This window comes from Tribolium castaneum, chromosome 2 (genome assembly GCF_031307605.1).
Source record: "Tribolium castaneum strain GA2 chromosome 2, icTriCast1.1, whole genome shotgun sequence".
Classification (NCBI taxonomy): domain Eukaryota; kingdom Metazoa; phylum Arthropoda; class Insecta; order Coleoptera; family Tenebrionidae; genus Tribolium; species Tribolium castaneum.
The window spans coordinates 16,093,172-16,114,942 of record NC_087395.1 but is presented as its reverse complement, the minus strand read 5'-3'; the positions used below and the strand labels follow the sequence as shown (position 1 = coordinate 16,114,942).

At 35.8% G+C, this 21,771-nt stretch overlaps 1 protein-coding gene across 1 annotated transcript; it reads left to right on the top strand.

The window, feature by feature from the left end:
- Positions 1 to 385: 385 nt before the first annotated feature.
- On the top strand, positions 386 to 20,575 carry LOC659063 (protein Tob1). Its single transcript, XM_970761.4, has 3 exons — positions 386 to 527; positions 14,353 to 15,247; positions 19,429 to 20,575. Exons 2-3 carry the CDS (start codon positions 14,484 to 14,486, stop codon positions 19,805 to 19,807), a joined length of 1,143 nt encoding a protein of 380 aa, XP_975854.1. The 5' UTR covers positions 386 to 527; positions 14,353 to 14,483; the 3' UTR covers positions 19,808 to 20,575.
- The last annotated feature ends 1,196 nt before the right edge of the window (positions 20,576 to 21,771 follow it).

Sequence of the window (21,771 nt, the reverse complement as noted above, 5' to 3'; positions counted from 1 at the left end):
TATCAGGAACTCAGCGAATATAAACCGCGCCAAGCTCCCGAATGTCTTCCAAAGGAATAAAAATCTCAACTTTTCTCCAACCACCACTTTTCCCAATCTCCCTGTCGTTCGGAGCCCATCAGCCGCTTTTCCCGGATAACTCAAACCGACGTCTCCGCCAGCGGCGCCCCCTGCTAGATGTCGCTGGGGTTGTTTTTAAATAGGTCTCCCGGGGTAATGTGCGGAAGATTTGTGCACCGATGACGCAACAGCCGACCGGGACGCCGTGGAACTAAACAAACCGTTACCGTGGCAACAAATCTGTGACGTCACTGGTGACGTCCGCCGGTATAGCGAGAACCGAGTTATATATCGACGACGGTGGAAATCTTCGTCATTGTGCTGCGCCGAGCGCGAACGCGAGTGCTACTAAGTGATCCTACTAGTCCACAACTTTTATATTTTTCTACTTTTATATCTGATATTTGTATAGTTTGTTTATTTTATTACTTAGAAGTTATATTTTCTCATCGTTTTATACGCTTCTGGTGAGTACAACCGACATACCCCCGATCCCCAGCCCTCCTGCCGAAGGCATCGGCACCGCAAGCTCCAAAACCCCAATTCGGCCGATTTTCGGGCCAAACGATCTGAAAAAACGCCTATTTCTTCTGAAACAATAGTCGCGGGTTTGGGGATCCTCCTCAGCTGGGATCGTTTTTGGCCACCAGTCACGTAGTTCGTGCATTCAGTTATCAAACGATAAGATAAGTTTTGCAAGTGTCGCCCAAATTTACTCACGTGATTACAATTTTATGTAAATTTGTTGTTATCAGCGCAAAATTGCAGCGCGGTTCGTTCAACTTGAAAATCGCTGATTGGGGAAAATGGGCCCTGTGGACGAATTGGGTCAATTGCAGTGTTCCGGCCGAACCTTGTATTCTATTATTGAGCGCTTCACCTTGTAATTAGCAATTTCTTGCGTAAAGTCGCCCGCATACGATTTCGGTGGAATTTTGGCAGTGGGCCAGCGCGTGTTTATAGGCCAAAAGTTGGCACATTTGGCAAATAAGGACACAATGCCGTTTCGACCGAAATAACGCCTTTGATAAATTTGTTGTGTTATCTCGGGGATTGCCCCCATATCGGGGCTGGAAAGTTCAACTTTGGCATAGAGTGGCCGTCGACAGCAGTTGGGAGCGTCGCGACGCTCCGTAAAAATCGCGTGTTATCTGCTAAGAGGCGGCCACGTGACTCTGTGACGTAATGCGACCTTGCTGATTATGTGGAATCATTTGTAGGACGTTTAGATTAATGGACAAATAGCGTGCACATGCATTGTACATTGGACGCGTGGAAAAAACAAAGACGGACGATAAGGACGACAGAATGGACGTATGATTTGCGTATTTTCATCTTATAGTAGTTTGCTTTCATATCACGGGACCCCCATTAACCTTTCCGTGATGGTTTTCGTTTCATATAAGGCACGCATGCCTCTACTACTACTATCAATGATTATATCACGAGCAAAAATTTATTTTCGGCCGCTAATGATTCACGCGAAACTGGCAGTATGTCAGCGCGAATTGTAAAACCGAAATTGTTTACGAGTGGAAAAATCGAAGTGATAAGAAAGTTCGGTCAAGGTCTTGAAATTCTCTCTTGAATATTTCCAAGGTTTGGGGTCGTTAAACAATTAAGAAACTTCCGGGTCTTCTTCCTGGTGTTACTGCATGTGTGGGCGATGTTCGCAATTGGATGATTGGAAAGGGGCGAAGAGAATTCTAGAACGCTTGCCAGAGTTTAATCCGTGGCGCGATTGAGGCGATAACACCATGCTTTCACCATTCTTCACTTTATCTTCGATGACATAATTACAGATTGAACGGCTCCTGATAAATGCACACCATTTGACTGACTTGAATGAAATTCATTTCGAGACTTTTAAACGGATTTCACTCAGATCACTTTACTTGAAACGTTATTATTTCAATATCTTGTTGTCGGAATTAATTTACATTAGTTAGGCTGGTGCCAAAACCAAATTTAAATTCTGTGTTGAATTGTTAATGTTAATTTAATTCTGATTATTTCATTTTACAACTTCACTTTCGATTCAGTAAAAATCTGTAGTCAATAAGAGTTTGTACGCCAATTTTGGTTTGACCACAGTTTAATTAAAATCTTTAATTGTTGGTTGTGCAGCTGTTTTTTATTACAGTGGAGTCCGATTATAACGAATTTCCGCATATAACGAACTAAATTTGATGCAGTTTTCATTTTTCACCGAATTTTGTGGAATCTGTCGGGGTTGATAATAACAAAGCAGCAAGAGAAGTGTTAACTGATGAACAGATTATTGAATTCTAACTAAAAACATTTTACCCAATAAAACATGTGTTTTTATACAAAGTTACTGTTGTGCAAATATTTTATGAAAGTAGAGCTCAAAGGAAGTCAAAATAAATCAATTTGCTTTATCCGAACTTTTAGTACTTCTACTAGTTTTTGAGATATAAAGGGTGCAACCTCCACTTCAACCTCCAAAAATTCGTCAAAATGCTATATCAACTAGATTTGCGACTTTTGGGGACTTTTTTTCAAAGTTCACATAACTAATAGGCGGTGACATATAAGGAAATCAAATTTATTAGTATCTCCGCCAAAAAAATTGGTGCAAAATTTTTACATTTTTATAATTTTTTATGGGAGGACTTGTTTTTCTGTTGCTGTTTTTGTTAATTTTTTCTCAATGTAATAGATTTTGAAGAACTAAACATAGAGACCAGATTGTTTTGAAAGTTTTTTTTGTAAAACAGTGTACAGAGTGCGGCATTTTGAATGTCCGAATAGGGAATCTTCGAAACTAAGAAGTTTAGAGAAAAACAAGTGACACATTCTCGCGTTTTTTGAGAAAATAATTTTGGCCAAAACCGCTTCCCGCTCGTCTTTCGTTTTCGACTTATAAACAAAAGTTGACATTTTAGCGAAATATTAAAAAAAATCATATCTTTCTTATTATAAAAGATACACGTTTGAAACAAAGACGTTATACCGGCACTTTTTTACCGAGAATTTAATATTGTTATCAGTGATTTTTTTAACCTTTCGTTTAGCTGTAATAACATGAAATTGTATTTTTTTAAATAGGAATCCTAGTTGGCTATGAGATTTTAGAAAGGCTTATTTTTTTCTGAACTGAAAACAATATAAATACAGTTTGATGTTTTTATATACTTTTGATAAAAAATATATTTAAAATATTTGAAAGTAGTTGGCCATGGAAAAATTATTTCACATGAATAATCTAGAAATTTTGGTTATTAAAGTAAAAAATATGAAATTATAAAAATAAGCTAAATGTTAAAGTTATTTTCAATTGAACAAATACAAATACAAATCGTATACAAATGTATACGATCGTCGCAGATTTTAATTACATAAAAAAACAGGCAATCATACAATTAATACAATTTTTCTTCCGACATTCAATGTTTAATTAGAAAATACAATGACAATGTAAGCTTGCCATTTTAAATCTAAAAACAAATATTTTTTATTAATCGCTTAAAAAATTATTATCCTATAAATACTTGTTGGATAACACATTTTTCATAGTTTTAATTAAAAATCCAAAAATTTTTCATGGCCTACTAAAAAGAAAAAGCGAAATGTTAGGTTTTATATTAATTACAAAACAATAAAGTAAAAATAACTGCTAAAAAAACCTTTTTTTTATTTACCGCTTATAGCGAACTTCGGATATAAAGAAGTGATTTTGATGCATTTTCGGAATTCTTTATAAGGGGACTCCACTGTACTAAAAATTCCAAAATTTTTACTTTGACATCAAATTCGAAAAATTTATTCTCAACAGCAGCCAGTGCTACTAACCTGGAAAGTTTCACTTCCGAATGCCTTGCCAGTGTTTTGAAATTGTGCAATTATAATCACCCTGTATCAGATTTAAAGAAAGGTCGAAAGATTTTTGCCCGGCCGTGCGTTATCTATTGTTGATCCGATCTCATTGTCTTTGTTTATGGTGCGAATGCAGCCGCACGACCGACATACACCAGTTTAAGATTAGATTCTTTAAATGGTATGACCTCCAAACGCGCAATATGTGGAACGTAACCTAACCTAATAAATCCCCAGGATAATGGTCCGCTGGCTTAGATAATTTTTCGGGATGTTCACCCTTGTTGGAGTCAAATCGGTGCGTTTTCTCAGTTCAGTACGCCGTGACCTTTTGCAAATCCTAACTGTTTTCCAATTTTCCTTTCATCCGAAAGGTGGAACCGTCCGTTATTGTAACATCAGGCGGTGATTTGGCGTCAAATCGAACCGCCATGCACTGACTATTCATGATTTCATGCTTTCGAGCAATTTTTTCCGTCCGAGTCATTATGCAAGGGCCCGTCTGGACCGCTTCCAGTGAATTTCAAACACCGGATTTGTCTATTAATAATCCAAGACCGATTTGACACTATAAATAATGTTTTGTGTTGTTTTTCAAGTGATTTGGCTGTCGCGTCTCGAATATTTCGGGTCTTGCCTAATTGTATTTTTAGAAAAGCTGGAACCGTCTGTATAAATAACCTGCGAATATTTCAGCGTGGTACAATATCAGCTGATGGCGACCATGTTGCAAAATTGTGCTTTGATATTTATATAAGCTATAAAAGCACATAAAGCTCAAGTGAACGTTCTAAAACGGGGTCGTACTGCCAGATCGATAGTAATGCTGCCAACGCCCGGTTACCGTAGACACTACCACGATCAACAAACATATTTACACTAAAAGCTCTTAAAACTGAAATTGATCTTAGATTGAGCTTTCACGTATCGAGTGCTTGCATTTATAAGACTTTCGCTAATTCATTACTTTCTGTATAAACACGATATAAATAGATCCAGCCCAAAGAAAACGTGAAATAAAATTTCCTTTCAGCGGAGGCGGAAAATACCTGCCGGCCAGGGGCGGAGCAACTGCACAAAGTTCTAATTCTACTCCCATACTTTCACCCCACAGTTAAAAAAATACAGTTTAAAATTACATGAAAAATAATGACAAGTAATGACACAAAATTAAAAATTATGTTCCTAACTCTATCTACTCCCGAATCAATAATACAACACGTTAATTGACGTAACTATAAGTTACTAACAGTCACTATGAATTTTACATTAGTTTTAAATTACGCTCACACTGAAGTTTTCCACTTTGTGCCTAAGGGAATATTATTTTTAGCGTTGTGTTAGTAACTAGTAAGTTTAGCAAGTAAAAGTTATTACGTATTTTCTTGTCTAATTATAGGTAATAGTTCCTAAAATGACCAAAATTCTGCAGTTTTGGAAGGAAGTTCGAAAACTGATACTTACTTTTTACTTACAAAATGTCAAATACATTCAATTCTAGTGTAAAATTGTGTTTACAACAATGTAAACGTGCATGTTTTTAAATTATTTCGATAACGAAAATATGAAACTGAATCCAAAAAGTAAAATAAACAGACAAGAATATGCTAAAAAAAATGAGAAAAGAGAAAAAAGAATTAAAAAGCTAAGTAAACTAATAACAATTCAAGAATGGATGAACTGTGTTTAATAGTTATTATAGTAATTGGCCGCCATTTTGATGCTTTAATGGTTATCTTAAAACACGCAACGTCATCAAGTGCGATGTCATAATGGTCAGTCATTGTTTCGATTGCGAAAATAGTAAAATAAACAAACAAGAAAAAATAATAAAGAATATGCTAAGAAAAAAATGAGAAAAGGGAAAAAAATTTAAAAGCTAAGTAAGCTAATAAAAATTCAAGAATAGATGAACTGTGTTTAATAGTTATTTTTGTAATCTGCTTTCATTTTGATGCTTTAATAGGCATCTTAAAGTACTCCACGTCATCAAGTGCGATGTCAAGTAAAAAAGTAAAATAAATAAACAAGAAAAAATAATAAAGAATATCCTATGAAAAAAATGAGAAAAGGGAAAGAAGAATTAAAAAGCTAAGTAAACTAATAAAAATTCAAGAATGGAAGAACTATTATGACAGTCATTATTTGTCGGAACATTTTAAGAAAATTTTTAGGTTGGCAAGAAGCAAGTTCAGAACCGTATTTTTGCTAATTTCACAAATTTCAGGCGGCGTTCATGCAAGATTACCTCCATTGTCATCCAAACTCTTGTTTTTTGACAAAACTTTGATAAAACAAAAATTTTAAATCAATTTTTTATTTTCAAAACTGAGAGATTGCCAACTGTCAAAAAAATCCCTACATCGACTAAAATAACATGTTTTGTTTAAAAGACGGCAAAAAGGGGGCAAATTGCAAAAAAATAGTATTAAAAACACGTTTCATCAGACCTTAAAAGACTCATTTTTTCAAAAAACTCGTTTTTGAAACTAAATTCGTCCTTTAAGGCTGGTCTTATGAAACTTGTTTTTTAATATACTATTATTTAACGAGTTTAAGTGTAAATCGGACGTTTTATTTCAAGAGTGGATAGTCAATTATGAAATGAACTGATTTACACACGTAAACTCGTAAACGAGTTGAATACAACATTTTATTCTCCGACTTTGACTCAACAAGGCTTAAAATTGCTTTACATCTGTTAAAAATAATCTGACGTTTCGTATTGAGAAATGCCATACAGTTGTCAAAACTGCCTTACACAGGAGAAAAATCGGAAATTTTGACAGTGTCGAAAAATAAAAAAAACTGATCAAAAATTTGTTTAAAAAATTGTCGATGAACCGACACACCTTTTTGTAAAAACTTGTGTTTATTTCTCTAAATACACAAAAGTGAAGTACGTGGGACGCCAGTTTTGTCCTTAATGCCCCAATTAAAAACGCAGATCGGGCGGAAAAGTGCTATTACCATGATTATTATTACTGTTGAACCAGGAGGGAGTTCGCCCCCGCGCCCTCGCCTTTCTTTAATCACAATTTTTAATCCGCCTCGAGCTCCTTAATAATTGCCAGATAAAGGCTTTAATTGCACTTTTTTCGCACAATTATAAAGTTTGAATTAAGCTACCTGATTCAGAGACATCGTCTTTGTTGTTGCTTTAGTTTATTTTTAATTAAAAAAACTTCACACCGAGCTAATTAACATGAGCAAACTTGGAAAAATTTCGAATCGCCCGGTCCGGGAACGAAAACAAACAGTCATTCGGCCGCAAATAAACATCGCAAAAATGAAAATGTTATGACATTATTTTTGGCAAAAAGCCGCAATGATTCACGAAGTGAATGTCGACGCGTCTCAGGTACAGATTTGGTAAAGGCTTATTTTCGTCGTGACGTAGCCGCGAATTTTCTCAATCAATAGGTTACTACTGTAGTATGTTTCCACTTGCTTTATTTTTAAATCGGCAGCCTTCGGTGCGCGCACAAAAATACGCATCTTTTTGCATAAGAGCACAATCGACGCAGTTATGTTAATTGGAAGCACGTGCGAGCCATCGATCGGGGACGTAATATTCGTTGCCAGGCTGGAAAAGATCACGAAACCGAATCAATTCCGATTAAATATTCAAAGAAACAATAACAATACGGGTCAAGGTGGACACACTGGGTGAATCCGTATGAATTCAAAGTGGGAAAGGCTGCACAAAGCCGCTAATACGCAGTTTGCCACAATCATGAGACTTTACGCTACAGAAGAACAATCCGAACCTCAAACAAGGACTTTTTCCTCAACCGAATCCATTAACTATTCACAATTAGGAAATTAGCCATTCGCTAACCCTTCCTGTTGCGCGAAGCTTCACAAAAGCTCGGCTTATATAAATCGATACCGGCATTTGAGAATCATATTTAAAGAAATTCACTTATATAAGATTTCTCACAACCGCAGAAGCTATTGAGTTGCCTTGCGCACGTGTTACCGGGAATTCTACATAATTGTATGGTTTTTTAATTAATACGTTATCCGTGTCAATACTGAACAATTCCACAAACTGCGCGTGTGCTACTAGTACTTCGTTTTTATCGGTTTTTGTTAAGATATATGTTGCTAAGTACACGTTTCGTAACACTTTGTGAGTATGAGTGGCAAATTATTGCCGTTTTGGGGCGTTATGTAAGCTACCGGCGGTTTATTCTAACCGCAACAACAAAAGAATTTTTTATTTTAACGAAATTCAATTATTTCCGAATGAAAGGTGTACTTTGGTACCACAACATTCTATTTATTCGACGTTTATGCTTATCGCATAAATATATTTTTCCTGCGGCATTTGAACAATTGCAAATTTAAAAAATCGTTATAACTTTTTATTTATGGCGATGCTAATAACATGAGGTTTTCGAAACTTTGTCAATAGGCGACATAATAAGGTCTAGACAATAATGATAAGAGCAGTAATAATAATGCGAAAAAGTTTTTGGAATAAAATCAAAAATGACAGAAGAAACCAAGAATCAACAATTTAAAAAACCAAAACTACGAGAGAATATTTGAGACAAAATTAATTGAAACAGGAAATGAGGATTAAATAACCTGGAAAGTTTTTGTAAGTATTTTACTGCAATCGAAGCTAAGTGAAGAAAAATAAATTATTTAAAAAAAATCCTGAAGAACACGTGAGAAAGGAAAATATAAAACAATAACTACGAAGAAGAGAGTCAGGAATTAAAAGATTAGAAATGAGAACTGAGAAAGATACGTTTAAAAAGTGCGTAATTGAAATAATGAAAAAAGGAAAAGAAACTGAAAATAGTAAGAGATCCTAGGAATAAAAACAAAAATAAATAAAAAATGTCAGAAGAAACCAAGAATCAACAATTTAAAAAAAAACAAAACTACGAGAGAATATTTGAGAAATTCAAAAATTAAGACAAAATTAATTGAAACAGGAAATGAGGATTGAGTAACCTGGAAAGTTTTTGTAAGTTTTTTACTGAATTCGAAGCTAAGAAAACAATAAGTGTGACAATAAACAAAACTACGAAGAGAGTCAAGAATTAAAAGATTGGAAAGAAGAACTGAGAAAGATACGTTTAAAAAGTGCGTAATGAAAATAATGAGACAAGGAAAAGAAATTGAAAATAGTAAGAGATCTGAAGAATAAAAACAAAAATAAATAAAAAAAAATGACAGAAACTGCAAATAATAAAAGATCTGGGGAATAAAAATAAAAATTAATAAAAAAATGACAGAAGAAACCAAGAATCAACAATTTAAAAAAAACAAAACTACGAGAGAATATTTGAGAAATTCAAAAATTAAGACAAAATTAATTGAAACAGGAAATGAGGATTGAATAACCTGGAAAGTTTTTGTAAATTTTTTACTGAATTCGAAGCTAAGAAAACAATAAGTGTGACAATAAACAAAACTACGAAGAGAGTCAAGAATTAAAAGATTGGAAAGAAGAACTGAGAAAGATACGTTTAAAAAGTGCGTAATGAAAATAATGAGACAAGGAAAAGAAATTGAAAATAGTAAGAGATCTGAAGAATAAAAACAAAAATAAATAAAAAAAATGACAGAAACTGCAAATAATAAAAGATCTGGGGAATAAAAATAAAAATTAATAAAAAAATGACAGAAGAAACCAAGAATCAACAATTTAAAAAGGCAAAACTACGAGAGAATATTTGAGAAATTCAAAAATGAAGACAAATTTAATTTAAACAGGAAATGAGGATTGAATAACCTGGAAAATTTTTGTAAGTTTTTTTACTGCAATCGAAGCTAAGTGAAGAAAAGATTATTTAAAAAGATTCCTGAAGAACACGGTGAGAAAGGAAAATATAAAACAATAACTACGAAGAAGAGAGTCAAGAATTAAAAGATTAGAAATGAGACCTGAGAAAAATACGTTTAAAAAGTGCGTAATTGAAATAATCAGATAAGGAAAAGAAACTGAAAATAATAAGAAATCCGAGGAACAAAAGCAAAAATAAATAAAAAAAATAGTAAGAGATCCGAGGAATAAAAACAAAAAACAATACAGAAGAAACCAAAAGTCAGCAATTTGGAAACTACGAGAATATACTTGAGAAATCAACAAACAATGAAGACAAAATTAAGTGAGATGGGGAATGAGGTTTCGAAAAACCTGGAAATGAATAAAAAAGCTGGTATCAAAAATTTAAACGAGGATCTTACACAAAATATTTCTAAAGCAGGAAGGATTTGCGAAAGATTTTCAATCCTTTAATAGTAAAACAAGTTTTGTGAAAAATTGATAATTGATTCAAACTCCAGGAACTTGCCAATTTTTTCCAAACCTTCTCGAAAGCTATTAAAGTCTGTTTTCTTCTGAAAACCAAAGGTAAATTCCAAATCAACTTAACGCTAATTACAACGAGTGATTTCCTGAATTATAAATCTTCGAGGCCGCGTTTTTGTCAAAAGTTCAAGTGTGCGCTCGTCGAGGTTTCCAAACACTTGATTTTGTTCGGAATTGGAAAACCCATCCGAGCAAAAAATCTCGGAAGGTACCAATTTGTAACACCTTACTTTCACGAGGAAAAGACGTAATGGGTTTATTAGGTGTTAATTGTAGTGCATTACGAGTGATTACATAGCCGCGCGCAGCTGTTTTCATTTTCACCCAAAATTCTAATTTGGTCAAATCACTCAGCGCGCCCAAATGTGGAGACACCTACACTGAATATTCGTCGTAAACACGGCGTTTCCGAATTTTCCTTTTGCTTGTAATCGAGTTCACTGCCGCGTAAAAATCCAAAATTGCGAGAAATCTTGAAATTAATATTTTAATTAGCTGTGGATGAAAGCTAGGCGATAAAATCGTATCGGAAGCGGACTTAATGAGGGAAAGCCTGGGGTGTACTCATCCGGGTGAAAAAATGCGCGGCCCCGTCGCTGGCATTGGAGCCGTCCCTGTTCTCTAATAGAGTAACTTCCTCGCAATTACGCTGTTATTCGCTGCATTGAATTTTTTCGACGTTCTGTGAGTTTCCGTGTCGCGAAATTTTGGCGTTAAATTGAGACATGCCTGTTCGTTACACTCTGATATCTGTATCTATCGCGTTCCGAACTGTTGTGATGACAGAGGGAATGACTATTTGGCCTCATTCTAGCATTGCAGTTGTCATTAAAATGCAATGGAACGGTGCCATAACGTTATTTAGAACACCACATACGAAAAACAGATTGCGTTGCGGCCAAACCAAGGACAAGGTTGCTAATTACTGAATTCGGAAACAATGCTTTTGCAATTTTTACCAAACAATGCTGGAAGGAGTTCTCAGCGTCGATCGGCCGGAAAATAATTGTTTTAATCACGTTTTTTGGGACGAGTTAAATAAACTGCTTTGTTGCTCCATTGAACAAATCATCTCGCTGCAATCAGATGTTGCCAAGTGGAAAATTTTATCGTACGCCTACGCATTGTACGGAAAATCAATACTCTCTAAATAAATTTGCATGACTCGAGGAATGCTCCTTTTAGATTGTTTAAATGCGAGTGATAGTCACTGTGCATCTTGTTTAACCTTTCAATTACGCTTTTGAATGATTGATCACAAAGCTGGAACACCGGAAGTGGAAGTGCTCGTTCTTTTTCTATGATAAATGTCGGAAGTGCTTTTGAGCTTTCAAATTAAATTCGCTTTGCTTTTCCCGGGCGTAGAATCGATTCGACAATTTCAAAGGCAACGGTGGCATTATTATGTAAGCAGTTGGGGCAGGTCCCAAGTTTTGTTTAGCGCGACTTGGAAATTATTGCAAAAAACGCCGGGATCTTGTTATCTGGCCGAAAGCTTTAGAAGTCTTGCGTAGACGTTACAAGTTGCGATCAATAACACGCAACGAATGACGAATATAAAACTAGGTCGCACCCAAACACACTCTGACATATATTTCGTAAATCGCTGCTTTTGACACGATGTCCAGCCGAAAATCGAAAATAACCCCGGGATCGTCTTACCGACAGAAATATAATTCAAATTGCAAAAGTCGCGCTTCGACGCGCATTTTTGACCCACTTTACGGCTTCCATTATTTATTTAAAAATGACTACTCGAGATAAGGAAACCTTGTAACACAAAACACCATACATAAATTATAACATGAATTATAAATTTCTTGATGTAATAAAGCGACACAGAACGACTTATTTTATAATTTAAGCACTTCCTCTTGTTGAGCATTTGATGGTTTCCGTCAGTTGAGTTGCATTAGCTACAGGCAGGAGCGTACATAAATTTTTTGGCCGAAGCACTCCCGGGGGAGCTGCAGCGGAAAAATTTCCTTTGAAACGACCAAATTCAAAAATGACTAAAAATAACACGCCTTTCAAGTAATAAAGTCACAAGAACGGTTCCCCAGTCCGACCAGCCCGACAACACCCGTATTTGCAAAAAAAAATTAGTTTTCGAAATTCTGATGACATTTTTTATTTAACTTTAAGTTGTATATGCACAGCAAAATCTTCTAGTTATATAAAACTGACGAAATTTTATTTAAATGTTTTATTAATAAATAACACCGTGGCATTAACTGTTAATTTATGTAAAAAAGTTATGCACAAGTTGAAATTCTGCCTAAAAATGCACACTCACAAATTTTGGCTCAGCTGTAAGTATCTTTTTTATTTAAATGCAAACCAGACGTGTAGTTTATGGCAAAAAATTTGGTATAATTTTGTCAACAAAAGGATCACTTACTAGGAGTGGGCAAATAATTTTCAAATTGTAAAAGTGCGTTTAATTAATTTTTTTTGCTAATTTCGTAAGCAATTATTGAAAATGACTTTTTTATCTTTATTTTTACGTCTAAACAAGAAATTATCAAAAAAAAATTAAATGTATACAGGGTGAGTCAATAGTGGGTTATTTCTGTTTTTTTTTTAAATATGTAACCAATAATACTAATTCCAGTTGACCAGATCGGTAATCCTAAAAAAACTCAAAATGAATCCAGGATTACATTATTCTGGGTATTGTCTTGACATTCTGCTAAAATTTTATTATGGACTATTATTATTTAAAAGATAAAAAACCAATGTTAATTCAATTAATGTTTTTAAAAATCAAACGCAGTATCCAAGTGGGAAGTGCAATTCGTATTTCTGGTTGCATCTTAGGACATGTCAGAAATAACCCACTATTGACTCACCCTGTACATTACCAATGCCTGGATGTTTAAACTTTCTGAAATATTTTTTTAAGAAAGGATATCCAATTCGGAAATAAAATTAACTAGACGCCCTCTGGTGATGACTTTTGAACTATGTCGAAAACAGTAAAGAAATTTTCGTAATGCCACATTTAACTGACATTTAATGAATTGTTCAACAATTTTGCGTGTATAGTATTAATTACTTACAATAGAAAGAATTACTTTAAAATTACGTGGTGGTAAATACTAGCGTTGACTTTGATTCTGTAGTTTTTCGTGGTATAAAGTGTTTATTGTTGGAACTTGAAAGTGGATAAAAAGTGAAAAATATTTAAATTTTGATTACAAAGTGTTATCAAACAGTTGTCTAATTAAAGATTATAAGTAATGGATCACAGCGAACACAAAGTTTGGCTCAAGAAACCAATAAATTAGTGAAGTGTTATGAATTTTGGGTTAGAATTTTCCACTGAAAAAATCATGAAATGCTGCGGTAAATCTACAAAACTACAATAAAGATTAACAACTGCTGATACATTTAAGCATAAATTATGCCAAAAGGTAGGCTTTTCAATGTCTTTGTAATAATTTTCCAATAAAGAAAGTGAACCAAACAGTCATTCGTTATTCGTGTTTTCCTCGTCATCTCTCATTTGTCAACATAAGTTTCTTGCATCAAAGATGCAATAATCATTCCGCATAGGCAATGTAATAATTGTGAAGCCCCAAAATTCGTTCAACGCTCAAAATAACCGAATAAACATTTTCCCGCCATTTATGGTTACTGTTTTCGACCTAGCTCAGTGGCGCCCCCAACGGTAATTTTACTTCCGAATTAAGGTATTTTGTTTAATACATAAAACAATTTAGATTAAATTGTTCTGGGAACAGTCATACAAACATTTATCTTGCCACAGAAGATGAAAACATTTCGTAACGAAAATAATGTCGTGACACTAAAGAAATATTGAATGTTGATGATAAAATTACAATTTTTTATTTAAATTACACCTTAATTTATGGTAATTCAGTCTATTTAATTATTTTGTCTGGGAATGTTGTTAAAAATTCTTTCTAAGTCTATAACTGTGCTCCAACCATATTTAAAAAATAAAGCAAGTGGGTCGAACATTTGTGCCGTTTAAAATTTTTATCTTGTTGGCTCGAAAAATGAAATTGTTACGGTGTAGTCGGTGCGCCACTGCTTTTCGTTGGTTGGTCTCAATGGACGCGCTTGATTAATGTGCATTTTTTGTGTTTCAGATCACGTACCTTAATTTCTGAAAGCAAGAAAAATAACGGAACGTTGTAAAAATTTCTAGTAGAGTGAAATAAAATCAATGTTTTATTAAGTCCTACTCGACCGAAGAAACGAAACAGAGAATCCTCACACAATGCATATAGAAGTACAAGTCGCTTTGAATTTCGTAATATCGTACCTGTACAACAAACTTCCCCGCCGACGAGTGAACATCTTCGGCGAAGAGCTGGAGAAAGCTTTAAAAGACAAATTCCAAGGCCACTGGTACCCGGAGAAGCCGTTCAAGGGGTCGGCGTTCCGGTGCCTGAAGACCGGGGACCCCATCGACAAGGTGCTGGAGCGCGCGGCCCGCGAGAGCGGCGTGCCCATCCAGGACATCCTGGAGAACCTGCCCCAGGAGCTGGCCGTGTGGGTGGACCCCGGCGAGGTGAGCTACCGCATCGGCGAGAAGGGCGCCGTCAAGGTGCTCTTCAGCGACAAGAGCGACCCCCAGGACGAGAACTCCGCCGACCGCGAGGTCACCAAGACCTTCAACCCCGAGGCGCAGTGCTTCAGGCCCATCGAGTCCGTCAGCTGCAGTCTGAGCAACCTGAGCCTCTCCCCCAAGTCCATCACGCCCTTCGCCGCCGCCGGCCAGTCGGCCGCCGTGGGCGCGCAGCTGGCCCCCGTCGCCCCCACGCAGCCCAACCAGCCCATCACCTCCACCATCAACCACTTGACTTCGCCCTCGGCAGCACCTTCGCCCACTTCGCTCGGGAACTCGTACAAAGGGTCGCCTTCGCCGGTCCCGGCCTTCATACCCAGGACCACCACGCCACTCACCTTCACCACAGCCACCTTTGCTCAAACCAAGTTCGGAAGCACCAAACTCAAGACCAGCAGCAAAAGAGCCAATCGGTAAGCATTCACAATCTTTACCCGCAAAGCTCACAAATTTTTACCACTCTACCTACTCTAAGTAAATACATCATAATTTACTATTAGGTACAGTCACGATCAAAAAGAATGACACCACAAACCTTTTCGTGTACGGTTAGCTTGTTGATAAACTATCTGAATATTGTGTAAGCTAGCTGTTGAAATTTATGACCTAATAGATTTTTATCCGGCTCGGTTGGTAGGGGTGTCATTCTTTTTTATCGTGACTGTACTTTAACAGAAAGAAATAGTCGCTTTTTATTTTAGTTAAATCTTCCACATGTCTTAAAGAACTTCAGTGACTATTGTTCGGCCTTAGAGTTAATTTATTTCGCACCTGATTACGGCATAATAAATTTGCTATTCATTATAACGTAATCTTAATAAACATGTTTACGACGTAGCCGGAGTTACCTTGAGTTCCCCGAAAGCTTTGGCGAATTGGGCTCGCGTTTACCCAAATGGCCACAATTGGGCTCAAAAGAGCGCCGATTGTTTTGGGGCCCCGCCTCAAAATTTAAAAAGTAGGTAAATATTTGATTTTTACGATGCCATAAAATCACGTGATGGCATTTTTTGGGTTTACGACTTGCAACACGGTGTCATAAATAAATAATCATCGCACGTTACACTCCACGCAATTGTTTGCTTTTTGGTAGCAATGTTATGTGAGACAATATTTTGGCAAAAGTCGCGTGTTTTGTTTCCGTTCCAGTGGAGTTTATCTTAAATTGAATGTCGCTGGCCGGACGGCCCGTAACCGTAATTAAACTCCGTAATAAACTTGTAATTATTCATGTTAATGCCAGACGAAAATAAACTCCCCAAAAGCCGCGTGATTAAAATGCATGCCATTTTTTAATTATTAATGAGATGACATGTTCAGGGGTTTAAGCCATCAGCGAGCACGAGCTGAATTTTGGCGAAGGTCTTTAATAAACAACGGTGCAAATTCGACAAGGCTGGAGTTAATTAAAAAAGTTAAATTAATTTTGAAAAATGCAAAAATGCGTGCCATGGAGACGCACTCAAATAGTAATTTAATGATGTTTATTAGACCTCCACCCGATCGATGCCAAGTTATTTTCGGTCTTGCTGCAAACACTATTATTTATTTGGCAAATAAAAGTAAACTACTAAATTACTCCGCATTTTTGCCATTTGTACGGAAATCCTGTTCTATTGCGGCAAACGGCAAGATCAGTTTGTTACATTTCACTTAATACAGAAATAGCTCGACAGTGTTCTACGCCTGTAATTGATATTGATCCATTTTTTCCTAAATGTAACAGCGGTCTCGTATTTGGTCAATTCAATTAATTCCGTTGATGGCCCTGACGTCTCTTGACACCTGTCTCTCTTCATTATTGCCAGCCATTCCATTTACTTACAAATAACCCTCTTATATCAGTCGAAAATCTACGCAACACTGTAACTCCATTAAATCATCTGATTAATAGGAGGCGCTTAATAAGCCTAATGAAATTTAGGTAATTCACGTAATTGAAATCATTTTTCAAAGAGATACACTGCCCCAGTAGGAGGAAATTAATTGGAAGTGGAGGATATAACCCTCGTCAGCGGAGGACACAATTCGCCAAATATCGGGAGAAATTATTGTTTTATTACGTTCTTTTGTGTTGACGCAAATCCTGTTTTTTCTCCATTGTTGTGGAAATTCGGAGAAATACAAGAAAAAGGAAATATTATATCATCAAGTGAGCGCTGATCTTTTAACACAAAAACCTGTTCCATGTTATTGTTTCGTTTTGAATCTTTTATGCAAAAATTGTGTCAAGTTATACATCATGAAAAGAAATATGTTAAGGCAACATAAAATGTTACACATTTTATTTCATTTTTTTAATGGGGCCATTTCACAGCAGTGCCTATGGAATAAAAATTACGGCAAGATTTCCTTTGTAACTTGAATAAAAACTACAATGAACAATTAAATGGAGCAAAACAATTGAATTTTCAAACATTAATAAAAAAGTATTCTGGGGTTCGGCTTTAAATTTTATCTTGTTGAACTCAAAATAAAATTCCGAGCAACATTATTAAAACAAACATAAACAAGTTATTTTTGATATACGATTACATATCGTTATATCAATATTACATTAAGACACACTATTTTTCCTTGGATTTGAAACAGTGTCTTTTTTTCCACGAACATTATCGTCTGAGATTCAGCAACAATCTAGCTGTTCTTGATATTTGATGATATGATAAGTTAAAATTTTTCGTTACGTTGACCGAAAAACTTTCCGAAATATCGAATTTCCATCTGCTTTGTTTTTACATCACACTCTATGATATACAAGGTGTATTTGAGGTTGTACAAGGGATTCAAGTGATGATAATAGAGGGTCCAATATACAGGGTGTTAGGGAATGGCTTAGCAATAGTTCGTATGTGAATTTGTCATAATCAGACGAGTTGCGTACTTTCTTAAAAAAAATTATTAACCCGCCTGTTGAGAGCCACTGTGTGGCTTACGATAATTTTTTGGAGTTGGTGGTGCAAGGGCGATTCGAAAATTTTTCAAAATTGTGGCTAGCATGAGGTTCGATTCTCGGTCCTGGCAAAAAATTTTTGTTTTTTTTTTGTAAAATTTAATAACAGAAATTGAAATAAAAAAATAACGTAGTGGACCAAGAAGTTGATTCCTTTGCTGTTTTGTATATAGTATTAAAATTTACGATAATTTTTATAATCCTTTTTCAGCGGTTCTCAAAATTTGGGGCTTTTATTTCAGAACGATTTTTTGGGAAAACTATGCATTTTTGATTTACACAAATTTTGCTTAATCGATTTTTTTTGCCATTCTCTATCTACCTTTAAATTTTTGTTAAACCATTCCCTAAAACGCTGTACACTTTATCGTCTAAAAATTCGTCAAAAATATGCAATGTAAACAATATTTGCGTCTTTTAAGTACTTTATTCTCAAGCTTACATGGCTATTAGTCGGTGGTATTTGAAGGAATCAAATTCGATGGTATCTCCGACGAAAAAAAAAACATGCAAAATTTTTGTCTTTTTTATTTTTCATTTTTTTTTATATTTTATATTTTTTGTATTTTTTTTTCATCCTCAGAGATCACAATTACATTACAATTTTTATTGGTGATATTTAAGATGCGCAGTAAAAATTAACACAAATTAATAATTTTGTTTGCCGAGTAAAACCCTCCATATCTCAGTAAACATTCGGATGAGCCAAATTGAGTTATTTTGACTTTTTTTGAGCTCTGCTATCGCTCCTTAAAATATTTGTACAAATTTAAAATTCATCATACGAACTGGCTATAGTTAAATTTGGAAACATAACTATCTAAAGAGGTCACCAGTATTTGCAGGCCTTTTGAAAAAAAAATTCTATACGAAAGTCAGTACAAAAACGATATCGAGTACTTACGATATTTTTGGAATTTTACGAGATTTTTTTTAGAAAAATTTAGAATCATTGGAAAAATACAACTCTTGGTATTTTTTTGTTATGGTTGGTGTATTTGACCCTCGTTAAGACCCATTTTTTAAAAATTTCTTTAAACATGAAGGAAGTACTACATTTATTTGTAATATTTTCGTTTTAGAAAATCTAGTCATTTTTAAACGTTGTATAAACGTGCTTTTAAATGATTGTGATTTTAAATCGTAGGGATGGCAATAGATTCATATGAAATTTTTTAATTTGGAAACTTTGACTTATGTCATTACTCAACAAATTGTTGAAAAAAGGAGTTCCTACTTCATGTTTTTCACGAGCTGAATAGGTACATATTTTTTAACCAATTTCAATTTTTATTGGGAATTCGAGACTTTTTTTAATTTTGGATTTTTTTCTTAATTTTATCAAAAATCCTCGGATTTGGTCGTCCCTCAAAACTCAAAAATCGAACTGAAATGAGAACTTTAATGGTCATTTCAGCACCAAAACGAATTCTTTATTATTATCTACGTTATGTGATTAAAAAATAATTAGATAATGTACCCAGCATACACAGTAATTACATTGTTTAAAATTACAATAGATAAGGCTTTGCGTAAACCCTTCCATAGTTGTGTCGAACAATAGTCTGGTGAAGTGCGATCGAAATCCGCTTAATCCGTGTTGAAGAAATTCCGTCTCTAATAATGCCTTTTCGTTTCCAGAATGTCTCCAACCGAATTCTCCAATTACATCAAGCAGCGCGCCATGCAGCAGCAGCTCCACCAGCAGCCCCCTCACCATTCACCGAGCGGTCGCGCCCTGTCGCCCGACCCCTCCGCTTACTACTTCCCGCACGGCCCCTACGGCCCGCAGTTCCCCCATCGTTCCATGTTCGAGTCTTCCAACCAGTTCCTGAGCCCCGACCTGTACTCCGGCAAGCTGCCGTTCGAGCACTCGCCCCTGGGCCCCTACTACCCCAACGGCGGGGCCGTGGGGGCGCCGCCCTCCGCGCCCGCCACCCCCCAGGACAGCGGCAAGCTGGTCGACAACTGGCCCTACCCCACCACCGGCCAGTACCAGCACCTCCTGGTGGCCAACTGAGGGTCCTCCTAGACGCTTCGGGTTACCTGCTGTTACTTAAGCGGCGGCGCCCCGCGCGGCCCCTAGCCCGGGGGCCCCGCCTCTGCACCCCTAGGAATAATCATAAATTATTAATCTTATATATTATAAGAGAAAGATCCCAGCTTGATACTTGATAGATTTTTTTATAAATCGTAGCGTAGCGTAATTAGATGTTTCTTACTTTATATAAATGGTGTTTACAGTATTCTTGTAGAGTAGAGTGTTTTCTAAATTTTTTATATTGTATGTATTTTTTTATTTTTGTATGAAAAGCTCAAGCTGACATCTAGTCCCAGAAATTCATGTATAATGTATTCAATAAGTGTTGGCATATCATATCGGGTCCTACAAACCAGGAGTTTTCTCAGTTTTGTGCTCGTTTCACGCCGCCGCGGTCCGCATTTGTGGCCGCGAACTGCAGGTTCGACCGCGGTCCAAGCATACTTCACTTGACCAAAGTCCCTAGATTGGCGCAATAATGTGATCTGTTCTCAAAAATTGTGATAGCGGGAATTGTGACGCGGGTCGTCGTGTGAAGCGTGCTTTAGGACGAAATCCGTTCAGTATTGCATGCTGCAGCCCAAGTTTTGATGTGGGTCCTAGATGCTTCCTTTATTCTCAAATTTAAACGAGATAAATTGTTACTATTTTGTACTGCTTGTTTTTTTGTGTTTTTTTATTTCCACTGATGTTTATTTTTATTTGTATAAATTGTTGAAGTTAATAATAATATATATTTTGTTATGAGCTGATAGTTTGATTGCACTTTGTTACTTTTGTCTGCGTACCTGAACTTGTTAGGAATATCATTCTAGATCAATTTTGATTCTATCTCTAGCTAATTTGTTATTAAGTAGACTCACGTCTCTCAACGAAAATCAAACTTATTCACAAGTAATAGATTTGTGTCTTCCGGAATATTGGCATTAAACAATACTACAAATACGCTTCTTTGTAAAAATGGTGCGATTACAGTGATGTTTGTTAGAGTAGCTAGTTTGAAAATTGTACAGTGGCTCTAGCAAACAGTTCGGGTCAGTTTGGTGGCGAGAGAGGGAGACGATGGAGGAGAGAACAAGTACAAATCATTGTGAAATATTGTGGAGTGTTAGTATTCCGGTTACTAACAATGAATTTATTTTTTCACTCATCTCGCAAACGAATACCAACCAAATGAAATACCTGACAATGGAAAAAATGTGATTGTCGATGCTTTAGTCTTTCCACGTGATATAAAGAAGTGACTAGATCTGAAAGGTGCAGGCAATCTTGCAACATCCGACTCGACTAATAAAAATTATTTTAGTATAAATACGCGAGAGGTTTAGCACAATTGATAAGTTAGTAGTGAAATTGGGATAACACTTGAACAAGTTACTAGTTAGATTTTCCCTCCACACGTGATAAAAACTATTTTTTTAAGCTTTCAAAAAGGGGCGTTTTGACGCTGAAATTTTTGAATACGGGATAAGTTTTGCCTTTTCAGACGGTTGTAGGCAGTCGTCAACGGTGTATGCGTTACCTGTGAGTCACTAGCATCTTAAGATATTATTTTATTAATTCATCCAAAGCACTAATGTAATATCTTAACATCGACTAGTCGCAAGCTACACAATGTACATGATTCATATTTATAGATTACTCAATTATTTTATATACTTGCTTGTACGTATTTGCATTTTATCTAAGATCTGTATATAATCCTAGTTACTTGTTGTTTATAATTCGTGTATCTTGTAACCGTATATACACTGTAGTAGGCATTTTATAGTTGAATTTACGGACAAGTGGTCGCAATTATTAATTTCCGATCTATCAGCTTTCATCAGGTGGCGAGTTCAAGACCCAGAGGTGGCGTTCAAAGACTTGTGACCACTTGTGTTTCTTTATAAGATACAATATTACAAGTAGGGACTGATGCCCAAAAGGAATGTGATGGCTCT